General features: G+C 42.4%; 1 protein-coding gene across 1 annotated transcript; it reads right to left on the bottom strand.

Moving 5' to 3' along the window:
• Positions 1–11,170: 11,170 nt before the first annotated feature.
• CLRN3 (clarin 3) lies at positions 11,171–22,884 on the bottom strand. Its single transcript, XM_059477512.1, has 3 exons — positions 22,656–22,884; positions 14,490–14,675; positions 11,171–11,719 (listed from the first exon to the last, which is right to left on the bottom strand). Exons 1-3 carry the CDS (start codon positions 22,882–22,884, stop codon positions 11,445–11,447), a joined length of 690 nt encoding a protein of 229 aa, XP_059333495.1. The 3' UTR covers positions 11,171–11,444.
• Between the last annotated feature and the right edge of the window lie 228 nt (positions 22,885–23,112).

The raw sequence follows: 23,112 nt of genomic DNA, 5'->3' as shown, positions 1-23,112 counted from the left end.
GCCTCAGGAAAGAAATGTAAACAATGATTATCTGCTGCTGTGGAATGTGGTCTGGAGAAGGTTTACCAATAGGTACATCTTTGATTGGTTCCATGTGAATTGTTTTTAATTAATGACCAATTAATGACCAATCCCAGTCCAGCTGTGTCAGAATCTCTGAGTCTGTCATGAGTTTTTATTGTTCATTCTTGTCTAGCTTTCTGATGTCTCCTTTCTTTAGTATAGTTATATTATATGAAAATAATAATATAATATAATATAATATAATATAATATAATATAATATAATATAATATAATATAATATAATATAATATAATATAATATAATATAATATAATATAATATAATATAATCAGCCTTCTGAGAACTTGGAGTCAAATTCTCATCTCTCACCTCATCCTGGGGACCCTCACAAACACCACAACACTGTGGAGCAACCGCGAGGTTTAAATATCTGTGGGACCCATGAGAGGCACCTGATGGTGACACCCAACACATTGCTCGCCTGGTGGAGCCAGGTGAAATGCAAAACTAAGGAGAAAAATATTGTGGAAAGCTCCTCAAGGAGTTAAATTGTGTTTGGGTGTTTCCCAGGGATTGCTCTTCCCGGGAAATTGATTTCTGTAAAGCAAAAGCAAGTCAGCATTAACAAATATGTGAATTTTTGTGTCCTCAGGTATCAGCTCAGCAGAGAAGGGGACGCTTTAATGAGCTCTCTGTAGGCTTGTAAAAGAGGATGTTTAGAAAATACACAAATTAAATTCTCTTGTTTGCATGGGAGATGTATCCAACTTCCACAAAAGTTCAGCCAAACCCATGTCAAGTTTGCCACGAGGCAACAGCTAAAATAAATAATATCACAGACAAGCAATGGCATGGAAAATAAACCAGCACTGGCCATGGACAGCAGAGATCTCCTGCGGGAGGATTGGCTGTGGAAGAGATAAAGAAAACTGCCCAATGAGCAGAGATAAGTGCCCCAGCTCTGACAGATGGGAATAGAGCTCACACCCCCATTTCCGACCTAAGGCAGTTCCCAAAAAGAGCCAGAACTCCATGGTTCATTTCAGCCAGGAGAACTGGAATCACATCACAGAATCACAGAAGTTCAAGACTGGAAGAGACCTATAAGATCATCAAGTCCAGTCGATGTTCTAACTGTTCAACTAGATCATGGCAGCAAGTGCCACATCCAGTCTTTTTTTGAATTCTTCAAGGGATGATGACTCCACCACCTCACTGGGTAAATTATTCCAGTATCTGACCACTCTTACTGTAAAATATTTCCTTCTTAATTCTAACTTACATCTCGCTTGACGCAACTTGAGACTGTGTCCTCTTGTTCTATCCGTTGTCGCCCGGAGAAAGAGGCCGACCCCCAGCTCACCACAGCCACCCTTCAGGAAGTTGTAGAGAGTGATGAGGTCACCCCTTAGTCTCCTTTTCTCCAGGCTGAACAACCCCAGCTCCCTCAGTCGCTCTTCATATGGCTTGTGCTCCAAGCCCCTTATTAGTCTCGTTGCCCTCCTCTGGACATCAGTGAGTTATGGAAAAGCTTGGGAAATGACAAAGTTCTGGAAGCTCCACTCTGAGCTGTGCTTTTCACTGGCCAGGAAACAACAACCTGGGTTCATTATTCCAAGATGAACCCATGGAAATGGGGATCTGGGCAGTTCCTTATCCAGCAGGGTAAATATTCAGGATTTCTGAGCTCTGGAACAATGGGCTGGCCTCAATAAAGATGAGAAGGGGCTGTCAAAGCCCCATAAATCAGAATTTTGGGAAGGAGCAGCAGTGCAGGGCGTGACAGGAGAGTTTGCACTTTGGAACATTGGGTTTGGGGCTGTGCTTTGAGCCCAGCTCAGGGCTGGAGGTTCCCAAAAAACATCCTCATCCCTCCTTATCCCTGGCAGCCTTTCCTCCCAGAAAGGGCAGGACAGAGCCTGGCAGTGCAGGGTGATCTCTGCTCACAGGGATTTGGGTGATGTGCATGCAGTGCCTGTGGGACTCCTCTGGATTCACCTGGAGAAATGGAAAATTCCCCAAAAAACCCCAGGGAATGCCCCTGGCTGGGCAGGGTAAGGCAGGCAGGGGCTGGAGAGCAGAGCTGGAGGTTTCGCTCCTTCAGCAATGAGCATAAATTATTTTCCTGGCTTTAATTGCTGTTATTGTAGTCTCAGTTCTATTTTATTCCAGTTGCAAAAGCAATAAATCTCTATTTTCAGCGTGATTATCACTCAGGAGGAGCCCATCACAAATGCAAACAGGATGTGATAAATCAGATTTACTTCTGCTTTTTTCCTTTTCAGTTTTCCCTCTGCTCCAACGCTTGCCTGTGATAAATCCTTGTTAAGCACCAGGATTTCCCTGGGCTTTACTGTGGGATAACACAGCTTCCCAGGATTTTTTTTTTTCTGGAAAACAGAGCAGGGAATATTAAATTTAATGTTGTGGGAAGAAGATCAAGACAAAAGTGAGTTTCCAGGTTCTTGGGAGTCATCAAGGCTGAAGGAAAAGTTGTAGGTAGTTGTTATTACATAAAGATATCAGGAGGGAAAATATCAGGAAATAAAATATCCTTTTCTATGGGTTATCTAGAATTTCATGCTGCAGGAGATGGAAGCTCAAGTCCTGGGGGAAAATCCTTGGTAAAATGCATGGTGGGACCAGGTTGGATGTGAATGATTCACCTTGGAACGTGCAGAACCCAGCTCAGCGTTGTGTCTGGGATTTTTGGGACTGTGGTATTCCCTGGGAGCCCCAAATCCTAATCCTGCAGGACTCCAGCTCCTCTCCCTCTGCTCCAGGGCAGCTCCTGGTGAGGAGCTGGACTTGATGCTTTTGGGATGGAACTGATTTATGCTGCTGAAATGGGGCCAGACAACAAAACTCTGCGGGAATTTGGGATTTTTGTCCCACTCCCAATTCTCATCTCCGGGATTCTTTCATGCCCAGAGCAGCTGTGGCTGCCCCTGGACCCCTGGAAGAGCCAAGCCAGGTTGGGCATTGGGGTTTGGAGCACCTGGGACATGGAAGGTGTCCCTGCCATGGCAGGGGGGGCGTGGGATGGATTTTAACCCATCCTGGAATTTGGGCACCCGGATTTGCCAAGCCCAGCTCCCAGTCCCGTTCTTTGGGAGCCTTTGGAAGTGCTGGGTTTTTCTAGGAATGTCCTGAGACCCTCCTGGAGAGGAACAATCCCAGCCAGTTGCATAAGGAATTGCAGAGTGGGAAATGATATCTTCAGGTAGGGAAAAATTGAGTTATCAGAAGAACACCTCATCAGAAGAACACCTCTGGTGTTGACGCACTAAGTTGTTAATTCACCTTGTCAAGAAATATAGGAAAAAATCATCAAATAAAATCATCAAAATCATCAAAATCATCTCCACCCCTTCTGCCTCCTGCTCCAAGAGAGGAGACTGGAATGACTCTTGAAACCCAAGATGGATCTGGTGAATTTTTATTTTACTGCCCCAGTTTCAGCTGCTCAGATGAGTTTCACAGGGAGATTTAAGGCTTTTGTGTCCCATCCCTTAAGGCAAAGGGGTTCTCATAATCCCAAAACCTTTGAGGTTGGAAAACACCTCCAGGATCACCAAATCCATCCCCACCTCGTCACCCAGAGCAGAGCACAGAGATAAGGAAGGGAAAATCCCCCTGAAACATCTGGCTGGGAAATAAAAATCAAGAAATAATAATCAAGAAATAAAAAATCAAGACCCAAAGGCTGAATTGTAGCTGGAAGGATCCCATTAGGGGGTGATGATGCTTGGACCTGTGGAAGAAAAATCATCCAGCACAAAGATGGAATTCTCAATGAAAGAAGAATTTCATTAAGTCCTAATGGAAGGGGGAGCAACAATGTGAAAATAAAAAAAAACAGTGAATAAATAAAAATAAAAATAAATTCTGGGGAGCTGGGAGCTGCCCTGGAAATGAGGAGGTGGCAGCTGAAATGAGGCAATGATGGCTCTGCTGCTGCCTGGGGCCCTCAGAGCACTCTCTCCAGATAATTCACTGTTAATTAACTTTCCCTTTCCCCAGAGGATCCCAGAGTCCAGTTCCTTTTAGACCTACCTAGAAATTGGGTTTAATTCTCTTTCCTGGGTTTAGAGTCACGAGTGGGAGGTGAAGGAGGATCCTGGGATTTCTGGTTGTAAGGGAATTTCTGGGAATAAAAAGGAGTTTGTGCTGCTCTGGAGTCACTCAAAACCAAAACCTGCCAACACAGAAGATTCACATCCCTCTGAATTTTATATTTTTATTGTCCTTGGCTGTATTGGGGTTTCTTTAAGTGATGCTAAAGGCTTGTTTGAGGAACAAATTTTGGGAATATTTGGTGAGGGGAGTGCCCAAGGTTGAGCAGTGGGAAATTATCATATCACTTTTCCTTTTCTGCTGGAAACACTTTTTTGTTTTGTTTTTTGTTTTGTTTTGTTGGGGGTTTTTTTGTCTTGTTTGTTTGGGTTTGGGTGTTTGTTTTGTTTGGGTTTGTTTGTTTGGGGGGTTTTGTTTGTTTTTGTTTAAGTTTTTTGGTTGGTTGGTTGGGTTTTAGTTTGGTTTTGTTAAGTACACCACACATAATTCCATATTTGACGTGGATTTGAAGGAGAAATCCTTCTCTGCGCACATTTTGGACAGGGTTCATTTCCCCAGCTGAATTATCTTTGTTGCTGAGGCTGAAAGGAGATGCTGGGGGCACCTCTGGGGTTTGCAGTTTCCAGTTCCTTCCTGTGAAATCCCAGATTTCCCTGGCACCTGGCTGGGGATGCCAAAGGACAATTCCAATTCCTGTTTTCACCTCATTTCCAGAGATTCCAGAGATCATTTGCAGCCTCCTGCGTTTCAGGATCATTATTTTCTATCAGGGCTGCAGCCTCTCATTTCAAACAAGGATTCTCCCCTCTGTTATCTCAGCTGAGGGATCTTTTCTCCCAACCCCAGATGAGAATTCGGGTGCTCTCAGCCTGAATGAGCACTAACAAACAGCTCCTGCTGCCTGTGGCTTCCAGGAGAGGGAAATCCAAACTAAACCCTTCTTCAAGCTGCTTTGTGGCTTTCAGATGAAAGTCATATTTCATATATTTTCATGTTTGCATCAAAATTAATTCGCACACAGGTTTGTGTACAAAAAAGGTGTTGGTCTCCTTTTTTTGGATTTCAGAATTGCCAGGGAATATTTTCTGTTCAATATTTTCTGTTCAGTATTTTCTGTGTGATCCACAGGTTTCCTGCAGCCTCACCAGGGCACGGTTGGGACTTCAGAGCTTCCGAGAGGAAAAAAAAAATAATAAATTCCTCTTGAAATTGTTTTGGACAGGTGTAATAAATCAATATAAATGATGGAATCAACCTCTGGGCTTTATTCTTGCAGGCCCATGCCAGGGAGCATTTCGTGGAATAAGTGATGACATCTTCCTTAGAGAAAAGAGGGATGAAGTGAATTATCTGCAGAAAAGGTCAATGCTCTGTTCCTGGCTCTCCTTTACAAATCTTTTTGAGGAAAACCAAAGTGTGCTGCCCTTTTCAAGTCCTTTCTTAGACCTGGCTCTATTTACCTGCTGCACCCTCTCTGATGAAGGACTTGGGTTCTTTCCTGTATTTTCCCATCAGCTTTACTTGTGCAGTAAATTGCCTAAAATCTGTTCCCAACCTGCATTTCATTAAAAAACAGCTGAATAGTCCCCCAGAATGAACCAGAAGCTGCAGCTCCTTCTCCTTTGTTTCCAGTAATGGAAGTTATTTCCAGATGAGAAGGAGTCCCCCTCTGGCTGCAGAGAAATAATTTGAATTCCCCCTCCTGGCAGGATCCTTTCCCATCTGTGGGCAGATTTCATTCATTATTTCATATTAAACCCAGAGGTGTTATTAAAATCCAATATAATTTCAGATCTGCAGGGAGCCCTGGGATAGTTGTAAGAGGAGAGGCTGAAAATAACATTTAAATCTTCATTGGTGTGGCCATTTCAACGTGGCTTTGAATTCTATTTTTGTGTTTTCCCACCTGTGCAGAGTTTCGTTTCCAGCAAAGCGCTGGGAAAATCAATGCAGTTTATTTCAAAATGCAGGAAATGTGGGCACCTGAGCTTGTGAGGGCAGGAGGGGAGGGGATGGGTGACCCTGAGGTGGGATCAGAGCAAAACCCGAGCCCCTGCTCCCAGGCAGGAATGACAGATGGAGATGGATGCTGAGGAATCCTCAGCTTTCTGCCCTCTATTGCAGCCCAAGTGTCAGGCCTGGAAAAGAGCAATTTATGTGCTGACAAATCTCCTTGATAAATGAAATTTCAGCCCTTCAGACAGTCTCAGCCAGCAGCAGGCTCCTTCTTGTGGGCACTTGGGTGGGCTCTGGTTTATTTTCTTGGAGATTTAACAAAGGCGGCACAGAACTGATGGTGTCTACCACTGAGAGATTCTGTCTTCCTTACACCCAGGGAAGAAATAATCATTTTTATAAAATGTTTTTTGAGTGATACAGCTCTATTTTTATTTGAGATGATGGTTTTGCTCACACTTGTATTGATCAAGAAATATAAGTGAACGTTGCCTTGGTTACCTTTGCAAAACTCAGTATTTTTATCCTTGTTTGTCAGATCTATGCTGTATAAAATCCCATTTTCTTTTTGAATTTCTGACCATTATGAATCAATAACTTTGTCAGTTCTGATTAATTAAAAAAAAATATTGTATTTTCATTTTGTGAGGTTTTGGGGCAAGGTTCCTCATATATATATATATATGTATATATGTATATATGTGTATATATATGTATATATGTATTATATATGTATATATGTATATATGTATATATGTATTATATATGTATATATATGTATGTATATATATGTATATATGTATATATATATGTGTATATATATATATATATATAAAACATAATATTGGGAATGAGCCAGAAGCTTTTCTTTTCCCAGGAGCCCACCACTCTATTCCATCCCCCTGTGCCCATTCCCACAGAGCTGGGATGTCAATTAGAGCCTTAAAAATGAATTCAATTTGGAAAATACCTTTTCTTTTTGTAGTCCTAAGGAGGTGAAATCAAATATTTCTTGGCATGTGGAGTTAGGGAAGTTCTCCCTGTCCCTCCCTGCCTTTCCATGCACTTTCTATCAAAAATAAGCCAGGGATGCAAAGCCAAGGAATCCTAGGAAGGAGGCTGCTGCCCTCTCATGGCTCCCGGAGCAAACAGCCGGAGGAAAATGGGAATAAAAAGCTGGGAGGATCCTCCTTGTCCAGCAAAATTCCCTTTCCAGCACAGGAGCAGGACCAGGACAGGCTGGGCTGACTCCGTGTCAGCTGGATTTGGATCACTCACTGCCAGTCCCTGCTGACCCGTCCATGATGCTTGCTCTGAGTCAATAAGTGACTTCTTCTTCTCTGGCTAAATAAATCGCTTGGATGCTCCTGCTAAAGTGATCCTGATTGAATTGCAGGGTTTAAAACAATCATAGATAACATTGACTGGGCCATACATCCTCACCCTGCTTTCTGCAGGGGCACAAAGGAGGCTTCAGATTGAAGAGGAGAGATTTAAGTTATATATTAGGAATAAATCTTTCTTTTTATATTAGGAAAAAATCTTTTTTTCTGTGATGGAGCTGAGGCCCTGGCACAGGTGCCCAGAGCAGCTGTGGCTGCCCCTGGATCCCTGGCAGTGCCCAAGGGGCTGGAGCACTGGGATAGTATAAGGTATCTTTGCCCATGGAATGAATTTTAAGCTCCCTTCCAACCAGCCATACTCTAATTCTGTGATTATTTTATTTATACCAGATCTACTTGAGGTTTATAGTTCACTCTCAAAGTTTCACACTGGATAAAAGTCACACCACACAGCAGAAATGCTGAATGAAGGCAGCATTCCTTGAAACCACAGAGGATCCTCAACACCTGGTCAATTAGCAGTCACCCAAAGTTCAGCAGCAGCTGAAAACATTTAATAATAAACATTGCAAAGCTGCAGGCAGGCAAATCCAAAAATTTCTGCTGTGGGCACAGCTCCTGGACAGCATGCAGAGCTGGTTAATTCACAATTACAGGGGAAAAGAGGCAGAGCAGCTTTGCTGTTAGCCAGAGGCAAAGAGGCTGAGTCAATAAAAGCAATCCCTGTCCCCAGGAGCTGCTGCACTGCAGAACTCCCTGCTGGGGAGTGACAATCAATGCTCTCAATCAAGCACAGCCTCAGCTCATGATCTCTGTTACACAGAGCTCAGGGAAAATTCCTCCGGCTGCCCTGGGGCAGGCTGGGCTGGGGTGAAAGGCAGGAGAGCCTGGAAAGCAGGATAAAATAAATCACAGGATGGTTTGGGGTTAATGGAGCCCTGAACTCAGCCAATTCCAGGGGCAGGGACACCTCCCATCGTCCCAGGGTGCTCCAAACTGGCCTGGGCCACTGTGGGAAGTGGATTTGGGATTTGTAGAGAATTTTTAAAGTTTAATAGAAGGTTTCTATGGTATGAATTTGTGTGTAAACATCAGGGATCCAGGGGCAGCCACAGCTGCTCTGGGTAGCTATAATTTATTATATATATATATATATATATAAAAATTATATTTATTTTATAATATATAGAATTATATTAGAAATTATATAAATTATATCTATTTTATAATTAAATTTATAGTTATTTTATAATATATATTATAAAATTATATTTATTTTATAATATATAGAATTATATCAGAAATATCAGAAATTATATAAATTATATATATATGTATATATATTCTATAATTTCTAACTCCCCCCTGCACACAGAGCTCTGCTGCCACTTCCCAGCACTGGCAGAGAGTTTTAAGGAAGCATTTGAGGGAATTTTAGGGTAAAAAGTCAGTGCCAGCTCTGTGAGTTCCCTCCTGCTGTCGTTGGTTGGTCCCCAATTCAGGAGAAATTACCAGCAGCTCACAGAGAACTTCTGAATTTGAGCTTGTCTTGCGTGCCTGCTTTTGGAGCAAATTGAAAATGCAAACTTTCTGTATTTAAAATTCTGCCTGTAAATATTGTACCCTGCAGTTTATTGCCCCAAATCAATGGGGTTGGGGCAGGGATGTGTGGGTGCTCCTCAGCCCCTGCTCCATCCCCAAGCAGCTCTTTGTGCTAGGAAGGGAATTTCTGCCCTCAAAATGAAATAAAACCTGCAGAGGAAGAATCCCGAGGTAGCTTTGTTAGTCAGCTGCAACCTGAACTCCTGTTTAATTCGGGTTTTTGTCGTGTTGTGGTGCCTTTGATCTGGCACTCACATCAAAGCAGGTGAGATTTGTTACACAGCCACTTCCTGTGTCTGCAGGCAAACAAGAGACCTCCAGTGTGATTTTAACAGAGCCACGTGCTCCCAGCAGGCACCCAAAGCAGGATTTCTGTGATTTCCCAAACTGTCACTGGCGTATTTTCTGAAAAATCCCTTTGCCAGGACTTTTTCTCCTGGGAAGCTGCGAAGGCTCAGAGAAAAATGAAAACAATAATTATCTGATTTGCTTCTCCTGTGTTTGGCTGCTTTGGAATGTGGCTTGGAGATTGTTTATCCAATAGGTGAATGTTTGATTGGTTTCATGTGAATTGTTTTAACTTAATGACCAATCATGGTCAGGCTGTGTTGAGGCTCTGGAAGAAGTCACGAGTTTTTAGTGTCTTGTTAAACCTTCTCTAAGGATCCTTTCTGTATTCTTTAGTATAGTTTAGTATAGCATCCTTTAATATAATATAGTAACATAAAATAATAAATTAGCCTTCTAAGAACATGGAGTCAGATTCATCATTTCCTTCCTGCCATGGAGACCCCAGAAAATACCACACTAAACCAGTGTTTGGATGCAGCACAAACTCCCAGCAAGGGGAAGCTCCTGCTCTCCAGAGCTGGAATTCCTGCTCCTCCTGGATTATCCTGACTCCATCCCTCCATCAGACCCCTCTGAGCTCTCCAGAGCTGGAATTCTTGTTCCTCCTGGATTATCCTGACTCCATCCCTCCATCAGACCACTCTGAAATTTCCAGAGCTGGAATTCTGGCTCCTCCTGGAGGAGAAAAGGAGTCAGAATAATTTTTCCATCCATCAGACTGTACAATTTAGTATCATTTTTATACTAAAAATTATTCTGACTCCATCCCTCCACCAGACCCCTCTGAGCAGAGCTGTGGTGTGTGACAGATGCTGGCTGTGTCCAACACTGACAGATGAACACTGAAACTGTGACAATTTTTGCAGCCAAAGCAAAACTGGCAAATGTTTGGCTCCACCATAACATTTCCAGGCAAAGATCAGCCCTGGTTTTATTGACATGTGCCACCCCTCAAGTCTTAGAAATCCTCTTTTATTTTTATTTTATCCCCCACTCTGCCCTCAGACGGAAGATGGGAAATCCCTCTGCTTTGGTTGCTTTGAAAGAGCTCAGCTGCACAAAGTGCTGGTTGCTTTCATCTCCAAACTTTATTTTTGTGACATAAATAGTGAGGATTCACCTCTTGTATATCCTCAGCCCCTCTTCAAAGTGCTGCTTTATCTCCACGAGCACCTCTTGTATCACAGGACAGATGTGGAGTGTGACTGAAAACCACACTGGAAAGGAAAAAAAGGCTTTTTTTTCTTTTTAAAGGAATAAAAAAAAGTCTCTCCTGGCTGCAGAGGTGAGGGACAAAGGGGCAGAAGTGCTGAACACGTGCTCTGAGCAGGGTTTTGCACTTTGGATCTGTCCCAAGGTCCCAGTGCCCACTCCCTGGGAGGAGTGAGAAGAGAATGGAGCTGTGATTGCCCCACTCGTGGGCAGTCCTGCAGCCCCGTGTCTTTGTGAGCACATGGAACAGTCCTCAGACTGGGCAAGGGGATGGCCCTGGCCAGAAATCACCCCTGCAATCATCACCTGGGGACATGTGGAGAGGGGCAGGGCTCCCCTGCCCGAGGTGTGGCCTTGCCCTTGGCTCTGGGCAGGGCACAAGCAGGATTTCCCTGGTGTTTCTGTGTGTTAATAACCTGCAGATACTGGGCTTCTCTGCTCTCGTGGAACTGTTGAGTAATTTAGGCTGGAAAATCCACGGAGTCCAGCCATTCCCCAGCACTGCCAGGGCCAGCAGTGTCCCCAAGTGCCACCTCCACAGGGCTTTAAATCCCCCAGGGATGGGACTCCACCTCTGTGCTCTGTGGGTTTTGGCCACAAGGCCCAGGAGGCTCCAGACCTGCAGGAGATCCCTGGGCAGAGCAAGGAGAAAAGGGAGCAGCAGCACCTCAGTGACCATTTCTCCCCATCCCAAGGGATCCTGGTGTCTGCAGGCTTTGCACAACAACGGCTTTGATCTTCCTGCTCAAAGGCACAAAACCAAACCAGGCTTTTGTGTCCTCAAAACAATCTGGGAATTGAAGTTTGCACACAATTCAGAGCAAATGGAAATTTGCAGTCCACATTAAAGTCCTTCACACCCCCTTTTCCAAGGTGTCCTTAAAACAGAATAACATCCTTTGGTGCATTCTCTATGGGCCTTTCCTGCTCCTTCTTCTTGGAATATCTGGCGTGGTCGTAGAAATAGATGATGATGAGAGAAGCAATGTTCAGGAAAAGGATGAGCAGCATGATCCAGTAGGAATATCCATAGTTGTGTTTGGATCCAAGGTGGTCCTGCAGGGAGCTGGAACAGCTGTGGGCCAGCTCTCCAGACAGGCTGTTCCCTTCCACGTTCACAGGGAAAAGGATCATGGCTATGAGGGTGAGGACTCCTGGAAAGCAGAAATGCAAATTTTAGAGGAGGAACTGGAGTGCTATTTGTGTAGTGACATTTATATTATGTTATGTTATATTATATTATATTATATTATATTATATTATATTATATTATATTATATCACATTATATTATATTATATTACATTAATCATATATCTAATAATATATCATATCATATCATATCATATATAATCTGCTTTAATCCTTGCCCTAGTCCAGGGATTTAAATCAATTTATCTAATATTAACAACTCCATGGGGGCATTTAAAGAATTTTTGCCTCACTCAGTAGTATCTGAGAGGTGTTTTGATATAGGCAGTGATATAATCTAAAATTATTAGATTCTCACTGATTATTCTTAGAAAAGGCCATTTAATTCAAGGTTTTTTTTTTTCATTTCATTTAGTGCTGATGATTATTGTGTATTCACCCCCTTGGTGATTTGTAAATGTCTGTTTGATATGAGCCCAAATTCATGGATGGGCAGTCTCACAGTTGGATAAAATCAAAACAGCTGGATAGATATCATAGCTGGATAGATATCACAGCTGGATAAATGTCACAGCTGGATAAATGTCACAGCTGGATAAAGCCCTGAACATCCTGGTCTGTGCTCAGGGTTGGCCCAAGAGCTTAGACTTGGAGACCTCCTGTTCTTTACAACTTGAATTATTGGATGAGCCTGGGAGAAGCCAAAATGTGATGTCTTATTAGATCTGGGTTTATTTCTTGCAGCCTCCCAAATGTAAAAGTTCAGCTGCTTTGACATTTATCTAAATATTGCTGCTGCATCTCTGCTTTCCTCGTGCTAACAGAGCTGTAATCTCTGAACTTTGGTGGAACAGCTCCATTCCTCCTCTCCAGACACCTCATCCTAGCCCAGCTCGTGCTGAAACAGCTTCATTTTTTATTCAGGAGAGCACTGCTAGGAGAATTAGGCACTCCAAGATGACCTCCCACATTAAACGATGTGTGATTTCCCATAAAAATGCACCCACAGCAAAACAACCTTCCAGGTCACAGCACTTGCAGGGCTGTTAAAAGTAACCACAGCTCTCAGCCAACACCAGAATTTGTTTTCTCCCCAAAATTTCATTTTGGCCAGCCCGTGGTCCTTTCATTTCAGACAGAGCCTGCAGGTTCAGGGGCTGGGTCAGGAAAAGCCTTCCCATGAGATGAGACAGTGATCTGCTTGTCTCAGAGGTGAATAATTGTCTAATTGAGCTTTGTTCACTTTTACGACTGTGTTTCACAGCTGTTTCAGCATCTGTGTTAAAAAATGGGTGATTTTCACACCTCCACTTGTAATAATTAAGATTATCTGCACTGTTCCCTTGCCACCAAGGTCTGGTTTTGTCCCCAGGACAGGGGGATGATGCTGGGGACATTTTCCCTGGACTTCAAGAGCTTTTGAAGGCCAAAATACCCATGCTGAGGTACTCTGTAATCAGATGTATTAAAAGGAAATGATTCAAGTGCAAACCCATCATTAGAGGAGCACCTAATCCTCTGGAGAGGAATTGAGTGTGAGAGCTGAGTGGTGGCCAGAGCAGCACAGGGGGGCTGGGAGCAACCAGGCTCAATCCCAGCAGGAATGAGGTTCCCACCTCCAGCCTCTGAGGCAGCTTCACAGCTCTAATGACTCAGCATCTCCACCCTTTTTTTTGTGTTTAAATAAGTTTAAACTTATTTTCACCTCTGAATTTTTATATTTTAAAGAGGCAAATAATCTTTGTCACAGCTCACTCCTCCAAACTGCTGCCTCCCTATAAATACTATCATATAAATATTATTTGATTGCAATATAGTGTATTTTAATCATATTTAAAAGGTGGTTTTCAGGTGTGCCAGGAGGAACAGTTAAGAACCAAATCCAGAAAGCAGAATGTGTTTCCAGGTGTTTCTTCGTGCAGATCTATGTTCCTTAATGTTGGAATATGAGTATATATGTGTGTGTGTGTATATATATATATATATATATATATATATATATGTGTGTGTGTGTGTGTATATATGTATATATATGTATATATATGTATATATATGTATGTATATGTATATGTGGGTGGGTTTTATATAAAGATCTATATATGTTATATCTAATATATATGTGTGTGTGTTTTATATATATGTTATATTATAAATATTTTTATATATATACTATATGTTATCTATATGAAGTATAATATGTAATATTGTAATATGTAATATATAATATATAATGTAATAGAAAGTAGATACAATATAATATATAATATCATATATATAATATATGATATATAATATATAATATATAATGTATAATATATAATACATAATATATAATATATAATATATAATATATAATATATAATATATAATATATAATATATAATATATAATATATAATACTATATACTGCATACTATACAATAATTATATATAGTGTATAATTATAAAATATATTATATATTTTAATATTATATAATATATATAATATAATATATATTATATTATATATTATATTATATATATATATATAGGGAATATATATATAAGGAATATGTAGATAGATAGATAGATAAATAGATAGATAGATAGATAGATAGATAGATGATAGATAGAGATAGAGATAGAGATAGAGATAGAGATAGAGATAGAGATAGAGATAGAGATAGAGATGGAGATAGAGATAGATATAGAGATAGAGATAGATAGATATAGATAAGGAATAAATATATATATATATATATATAATGTATATAAGGATGAGAATGGCACTCACCACAGAGGGAATTCCAGGTGTAGACTCCGATGGGTCCCAGGAATGTCTGGTAGGGGTTGCTGACAGCGTTGGTGCAGGTGAAGCCAGCGCTGAGCAGGGAGCTGAGCAGGGCCAGCACCAGCATCACGATGGTGGCCACGACCAGGCTCCTGCTGCTGCTGCTGCTGCTGCCCAGGGCCTCTGAGACTGCAACACAGAGGGGCAGGGACAGAGGAGAGGGTGATGCCTTGGGGTTCCAGCTTTGCTGTTCTTCAAATCCTCTAGTGCTTAGGGTATAACTAAACTCCAAATAAAGTGTAGTTAAATGTCTTGGCCAGAAAAACCAATTCCTCTAAGCCTGAAACTCAAGGGCACCAAATGATGCCTTAAATTTTAGCTTTGATATTTTCCAGATTCTGTACTGCATTAGTGTATAGCTCTGAACTTGTTATATTATACACTATATATAGTCTATATATAGTAGAATGACTATATTACCATTTTCTATATACTACAGTAGTAAGCCTATATATACTATATATAGTATATATAGTGTATATAGTATATATACACTATACAGTATATATATGATATTTTATATATAAATATATAAAATATAATATATATAGTATATATGAAATATATGGTGTATATATATGTATAGTGTATATATAGATACTTTACATAGTATATAGCATATATAGTATATTATATATACATAGTATATGTATGTATAGTATATATGTATAATATATATAATATATATGTGTATATATAATATATAATATTTAATATATAATATATATTATATATTAAATATATATAAAATATAGAAAATGTATTATATATAATATATATAATATATAATATATATTATATATATGTGTATATATGTATCATATATATGTGTGTGTATATACACACACATACTATATAGTCTTGTATATATGAATTTTTATAACACATATAAAGTAAGTAAGTTCTCCTCACAGCCCAGGCTCACACAACAATCCTTTTCCAGCCCCAGAACTCAGGACACCACTGCAGCTTCAGCCCCAAAAAGTGTAAAAAAAAAACAGGGAATGGAGGAGAGCAGCCTGGAGAGTGGGACTGCATCACCTGGAGCTGTAATTGGACAATTAACCCCAATATGGAAATGGAGCAGAACAGATAAAAGTGTGAAAACTTCTGACTCATTGTCCATCTTGGATGGAGCCATGGCTGGACTCTGGCACTGCCCAAGGTGTGTCCTGTGAGGCCTTTGAATAAATCCTTGCTTTATTCCTTAACTCTGCCCAGCCTCTGTTCTAGGCAGCCTCTCCAGGCATCACCTACAGCCTCAGGTCCCAAAAAATAGAAATAAAAGTGAGTTGGAGAGGAGTAAACTGGAGTAAATGACTACATTACCTGAAGCTGTAATTGGAGGATTAACCCCTGATATGTAAATGGACCAAACTTATAAAAGTATTAAAAATTCATGACATTGGTCCATTTTGTGTGTAGACCCTTGGGGATGCTTTGTCCTGAAATGTACCTGAAAGGCCTTCATTAAATATTAAATATTCCCACTTTTATTCCCTTAATCCTGTCTGGCCTCTGTTCTAAAGTGAGCCCAAAAAAGGCATCAAGGAGAGAGCCCCAGCTTGTGCCAGTGGGGGTTAGATTGGAGATTTGGGAAAGTTTGCTCCCAGAAAAAGGGTGGGGAAGCACTGGAACAGGGAGTCACCATCCCTGGAAATGTGCTGAAGGTGCATGGCTGTGGCACTCGGGGACGTGGTTGAAGGTTGGATTCAGTTATCCTGGACAATTTTCCAACATTAATATCCCATGGTTCTCTGATAACCTGCCCTGCCCAGTCTGGTGGGTTTGGAAAACCTTGTGACTTCCTGCCAGGGCTGTAATTAAAAGCTGAAGAGCAGAGGTTTGGGTGATCTCAAGGGATTGGGATGGAGAAAGTGCAGGAGGTTTGGACACAGCAATGAACCCAAATCCCACATGGGGTGAAGGTACCTGGGCTGAACTAAATTCTTGCCTGCTAATCCTGCAGTTAGCTGGGCAGTAAACTTCTGTTCCTTAATACTTCTGTAAAAATTTCCTCTGGAGGAGGCCAGACAGGAATTTTCTGCCTGAACTGGATCAGAAATCTGGGTGTTCCTCTGCCAGTGTCTGGTCACCTCCACAAATGCCTATTTAAAACTCTGCTCCAATTTAAAACTCTGCTCCAGTTGGATTTCCTTTTAAAACAGCAGCAGTCATGCTGCTATAAATGCAATAAATGTGGCAGGGAAAACCTTCCCAAAGCCCACTGAAGCTGCTGCCTGGATGGGTCAGGTGCATTTGCAGGACAAATAAATCTGAGTGTGGTCATCCATGGGCAGATGAGGATGGTTGAGCTCATCTCCTGACTGGATCTGTCTCCGTGCCTTGCAGGAAAATCTTGGTGCAGGCAGGACTGCCTCCTTTCTTTTCCAACAAAGGAGCAGCTCCTGCTGTTTTCCACCAGGACAGGACAGGACAGGGTTCATGGAGGGCTTGGTTCCCACAGGGCTGAGCCCTGATCCCAGATCCTGCTCCCTCTCCTATTCCCCAGCTTGTTCCCAGATCATTCCCTGCTGCAGGTCCATGGCTCTTGTGATCAAACCCTTCAGAGCTGTCACCAATTTTTGCCTAAATCCCTCCAGTTCCTCAATAAACTGCTCGTAACAAGACACTCAACCCAAATCCAATACCCTCAAAGTGTTGTTTTTTGAGGTGAATTATTTCCCTCCTCAAAATTGAAAGATTGAAAAGGCAGCTATAATGTGCTTTATATTGTAAAAAATACAGTGACAATGTTTTGGAGCTCTGTTCAAATAGATGTTGTGAGAGACAGACTTCAGTAGGAAAACTCCCTTTCTGTGCTGTTCTTGAACAGAGCCTTTATTGCAAAATATTCAGGTACTGCATAACTGGGAGGAATCACAGCAGAAAAAAAATAGTAAAAACCCCACAAAGAGGAATAAACATAACAAAAAGAGCTGTTGGCAAGGAATGAAAAGGAGATTCCTCTCACATTTTATCTAATACTGCAGTACAAGTTAATTTCTGCTGGAGGCACCGGCAGGTGAGGCTGTGTTATGGAAATCAGCTGTAAATTTAAGCAATTTTCCTGGAAGAAAGGGAAGCAGGGGATATCACTCAGTGGAATGGAAGTGAGCAGGTTGTATGTACCCTGCACTCAGGCTGAAGCAGCCTGGCCATCACCTGTGATCTATTTCTTGCAGAAGAAATAAGTCTGGAGCCAAACCAGCCAGGCTTGTGTAATTTCCCTCTGGCAGCCTCACTTAATTTTATCTCTCAGAACTTCTCCAGAACTGCCTGGCTACACCTCCTGCACCCCTAATTGATCTTGTTTGTGTCTGACACTGAGCTGCAGTGTAAGGGGTGGCATTTTGGCAGCCTCCAGCTGTTGTAGCCGTGTTTGCAACAGCACAAGGCTGAGGCTTGAAAGAAAATGCTCTTTTCATGGCAGCTGATTCTTTTTGAAATCCCTAAATAAAGCAGTCTGTGCAAACAGAAGGAATCTCCTGCAGCTGATCTATTTGAGTGGGATCAAACTCAAATATTTTGAGTGGTAACCTGCAGCTGGATAACCTCTGGATATGTGTGAAACAACATTTCTGGAATGAAAACAGGGTCTGCTCAGATTTCTCCTTAATTTCCTGTATCTTCTTCTAGTTTTCATCCTTTATTCTTACATGTTTGGGTAGGATTTTTCCAGACTTTCACTGAGCTTAGTCAGCCTTCCCAGCAGCTTTTCCAGCTCTGCCATCACCCATGACACATCAGGGATTAATCACTGAGAAAAGCCCAAACAAACACAAACTCCCGAGGAGAGAGTTCAACAGAGCTTCCCCACTTTGCAGGAGATCCCTGGAAACTGATGAGAACACCAATGAATCCCAGCCACTTCCAAGCTTTTCTCGTGTATTTGAGAGGATATTTAGGTTTTGTCATTTATTTTAGAGTATATTTAAGTTACAAAGGGAAAAGGTTCTGTAAGGTTTTCTGTGTTGTTTAGGTGGCCTGGAAAGGCCGAGGGATGGCTTTGAAGAGCTCGGTGCTTCAAAGGACGAGGAGAGACTTATGATTTTGTTTCGGTCTTGGTGTTTATTAATTGTTTATTTAAAAGATTTTCTTTCAGCTCGACAGAGGTCTGTACAGCAAGTCAGCCATGGGCACACTGCAAGCCCCCGGGGCGGTCACTTATCTTTATACTCTAAGTTACGTGTACAATATTTATTATTTTTCTCTAATACTTTTTACTCTTATTAACTGGTGCACTTTTAGTAATAACTAATCTTAAAGTGCTACCACTACTACAGAAGATGGAGGTTAAGAAGAAGAAGAAGAAGAACAGGACACGTTCTAATTTTTCTATCTTACTTTTTTAGACTTTCTTGTACTAAAATTTTAAACTCTGTGTTTTACACTTTAACTAACTTATCTCTTCACTATTCACTCAGTGAAACTTTTTCAGTCTTCATACAGGCGTAGTCTCTTGTGTCGGATCAAAGTTTAGCTACTAGACACTTCTGGCAACATTTTAGGACTCTCGAGTTCTTCAAGGGTGGTTTTGGCTTCTCTGCACCTCCATCTTGAGGTGCTGAGATCTTACAGGTTCCTGTGTGTTGAGGTAAATTTGGAAAGCCTTCCTTGGGTGTTGCTGGCCTTGCTGGCTGCCCACAGTTGGATAAATCCTGGCACTCCCTGGGCGTGGTTCTGCCTGAGCCTGGCTCAGCCTCTCCCTGTTTGACTTGGACCAGCCAAAGCCGTGCCCAAACCTCCTCTGAGTGACATTTTACTCCCAGCTGGTTCCTCTGTAAGACAAAGCACTGAAACAGCTCAGGAAGGCTCTGGGGAGTCTGGTTATTAAATAACTTCTGCATTCTGCCATCCCCAGAGCCTGAGGAGTGGCTGCAGTGATTTATTGCTCTGTTAAGGCTGGGAAAGAGCCACCCTGGCTGGGCACTCCATGCACAGGGCACTGCCAGAATGGCATTCCTTTGTCTTCCATCTTTATGCTTGGAAATTTCTTTGAATATTGTGGTTTCTAGAGAAATAAGGGTTTTGTTTGTTTGTGTTTTGGTTTTGTTTTTTTGGGGTTTTTTTGTCTTTTTTTTTTTTTTTGTAAAGGGTGTTGATGATCTGCTTTTGACCAACCACTGATAAAAGTCAACTTGGGCCATTGCTGATAATAATCCCCCAAGTTCTTGACTTTGATTTACCCTTCAGGGATTGTCCTTCTTTTCCCACCCCCAAACATGACAATGCCATTTGAGAAACGCACGTGGGGTGCACAGCAGAGCCCCCAGGCAGGGCACAGCTGCTTTTCAATCGTGCTGTGATTTTAAAATCACCTCTTGTTGATGTCTGAAATGTTGGAATGGAGAAAGCTCAGCACTTTGTTCCTCCATAGCACTGGAAACCCATTTATTTAAGGATATCAGCAAAGGAAATGCATCTCCTGCCGTAGGAGGACAGGAATATAAATGAATTTGAAGAGAGGACATGTGGAATTCTAGGAAGTATTTTTCCTATTTCAATTATAAATGGAATAGAATGAATGGACAGATTGGTTTGGGTGGGAAGGGACTTTAATTCCGACCCCTGCCATAGCAGGGACACCCTGCACTGTCCCAGGTGCTCCAGCCCCAGTGTCCAGCCTGGCCTTGGGCACTGCCAGGGATCCAGGGGCAGCCACAGCTGCTCTGGGCACCCTGTGCCAGCCCAGCACCCTCCCAGGGAAGGATTTCTTTAGCAAATAATATAAAACATGACAATCATGCTTATTCCAGAGCCTAAGAATTAATTTCAAGTCAGTTCTTCTCATTCTGGATACCTGCCTGACAGAACCAGTGGGGGATGTGGAAAACCCCAAATTTAGATTATTGATAAAGAATCACTTTCCTTCAGCAGCTGGGGAAGGAAACTCACAAATCCAGCAGCTCGCTGATTTTGTTCATCCCTAAATAACTGATGGGGAGAGTTGAGATCACTTTTTGTAAATGTTCTCTCAGCATTTGATAAATGATAAGCACAAAACGTCAAATCTTGTGAGGGAAAACCCAACACCACCAATGCAGACCATGCAGAAACTGAAACCCTTCACTGATGCCAGAGTGTTGTGAGTTCATTTCATTAATTCTAATTAAAATCGATCTGGTGGCAACACCCAGGCCCTGGCACTGGGCTGTGGGAGCTGCCTCAGACAAAGGCAGGCACAGAGCCTGGACTGCAGCCAGCCTGGAACCTCCTCTGCCATCGGCTCCCCACGGCAGGATTCCACCTTTCCCACAGAGCCACATCAAAACCAGCTGCCCACGTGGCTCAAGGTATGGGGCTTCAGCCAACTACAACCACATTTAATTATTTTATTTCTTTATTATTAGTTATTCTTCTAAAAATCGCTTTTGTAATTCTGCCGTGGCTGTAATAAAATAAGATGGAACGATTTGGGATTTTGCACTTGTTATGTAACAATGCCAACCCATGCTCCACCTCTTGCTGGGAGTGCTGCTGTGCTCGGGGTTTCATGAGAACAGGAATGAAATGGGATCCAGTCCAGCATGGGGACTGGTTTGTGCAACACAGCTCTGCCACCGTGGGAATTCAGGTGTTTCTGCTGCTGCAATTTCAGGGATAAATTAGGCTGGGGAAGAGCCTAGTTTATTAGGCTGGAGGTTTAGATCTGCTGCGCTGGGACACCTCACAACAGCCTACCAAAAAATGAAATTATTTCTTGAAGAATCTTAAAATCCCAGATTGGTTTGTGTTGGAAGGGACCTCAAATCCCACCCAGTTGTCCCCCAGCCATGGCAGGGACACCTTCCACTGTCCCAGTGTCCAGCCTGGCCTTGGGCACTGCCAGGGATCCAGGGCAGCCCCAGCTGCTCTGGGCACCCTGTGCCAGCCCTTATATCTAATTTAAATCCATATCTCATTTTTAAAATTACTTGACCTGCTCATATTTTTGGTAGCTTTCTTTTGAGTGGTTTTTCTCCCTTTCCTGTGTGTAACCAGCATTATTGCTCTGAACTTGATGAGGCAGCAAGGCAGATAAAATAAGTGCAAACCCTTGATCCTTGCAGCAGCTTTCAGGTTTATCTCCCCTTGGGTGTTGTTTTGTGTGTTTTGTTCTTTGTCCTGCAGCAGCTTTCAAACCTTTATCAAAACGGTGCTGATTCAGTAGCAGGCAGCAAAATGTTTAAAGTCAAAACAATAAATTAACATCATGAAATGGGAAGGTGAATTAGGTTTGTAAATCCCTTAATTAAGTGATGAGTGTTGCTTTTCTGTTCCTCACTGAACTTCCAAAAATCAAAGTCAATTTGACACAAATCCCCATTTTGTGCTTTTTTCCCTTGTTCCAAGGTGCAGGCCAAGACCACAGGTGGTAAGCTGTTATTGTTGAATTTCTGTGCTTTTTGGGGGGTCTTATTTTATACCACTTAAATCCTCCACTTAAATTCTTGTTCTCGCTTCAAATGTGAGTCCATCAGTGGTACGACTAAGAAGACCTTGGGCTTGGGTTTGGATATTGGGAAGGAATTCCTGCCTGTGAGGGTGGTGATGCCCTGGAATGGGTTTCCAAGGAAGGTTGTGGCTGCTCCTGGATCCCTGGAAGTGTCCAAGGCCAGTCCAATTCCTTCCCTGTATCCAACCCAAACCTGAGATCTTATTTGTGCTGCTGACAGACCTATCCATCTTAAAATAGTTTAAGTAATTTTGAAATATGAGATATGGATTTAAATTAAATGTAAGGATTGGCACAGGGTGCCCAGAGCAGCTGTGGCTGCCCCTGGATCCTTGGAAGTGTCCAAGGCCAGTCCAATTCCTTCCCTGTATCCAACCCAAGCTAAGATCTTACTTGTGCTGCTGATGGATGTATCCATCTTAAAATAGTTTAAATAACTGAAATGTGGGATATGGATTTAGATTCGATTTAAGGACTGGCACAGGGTGCCCAGAGAAGCTGTGGCTGTCCCTGGATCCCTGGAAGTACCCAAGGCCAGGTTGGATGGGGCTTGGAGCACCTGGGATGGTGGAAGGTGTGGGATGAGGTGGGAATGGGTGGTATTTAAGCTCTCTCCAAACCCAAACCAGTCTGGGACGCTCTGATCCACTTCCAGCCGTGCCAGCACTTACCTTGGAAGTTGGTTTTGGACACCTGCAGTCCTGCATCCACGAACTGCTCACAGGTGCCACTGAAGAGGCCGTAGGTGAGGCTGATGGTGACGGTGCTGCCGAGGCCCGAGAAGCGAACCTCGCTGCTCACCCACTGCGGCGTGGCCAGCGCCACGCAGATCACCACGAAGGAGCTCACACACGTGCAAAAGGCAGAGGCAAACATGGAGGTTTTCTTCCTGGACGGCATCTTTGCCCGGATTTTTCCCCCAGTTCAGAGGATTTGGTTCCCTTGAGTCCCGTGTACCATGAGGGTGATTCCTCCTCGGCGCCGTCCCAGCACAAAGTCGCTCTGGTAAACTTTAAGCAAACAGAAGTGGCAATAAAAATGTAAAATAATTGAACTTTGCCCTGGGGAAAAGGTGTTGCCATGGTGACAACCAAAGCAGCCTGGCAAAGGCCGCTGGAATTGTCCCTG

The sequence above is a fragment of the Ammospiza nelsoni genome, chromosome 8 (assembly GCF_027579445.1).
Source record: "Ammospiza nelsoni isolate bAmmNel1 chromosome 8, bAmmNel1.pri, whole genome shotgun sequence".
Classification (NCBI taxonomy): Eukaryota; Metazoa; Chordata; class Aves; order Passeriformes; family Passerellidae; genus Ammospiza; species Ammospiza nelsoni.
The sequence above is the reverse complement of the archived record's forward strand: the minus strand, read 5'-3'. Positions and strand labels throughout refer to the sequence as shown.

Excerpts from the sequence above, each read along its gene's own strand:
- CLRN3 (XM_059477512.1), bottom strand. The coding sequence starts at position 22,884 with ATGCCGTCCAGGAAGAAAACCTCCATGTTTGCCTCTGCCTTTTGCACG. Across the intron at positions 14,676-22,655 it reads GTCCAAAACCAACTTCCAAG|TCTCAGAGGCCCTGGGCAGC; the intron begins GTAAGTGCTGGC and ends TCTGTGTTGCAG. Across the intron at positions 11,720-14,489 it reads CACCTGGAATTCCCTCTGTG|GAGTCCTCACCCTCATAGCC; the intron begins GTGAGTGCCATT and ends TCTGCTTTCCAG.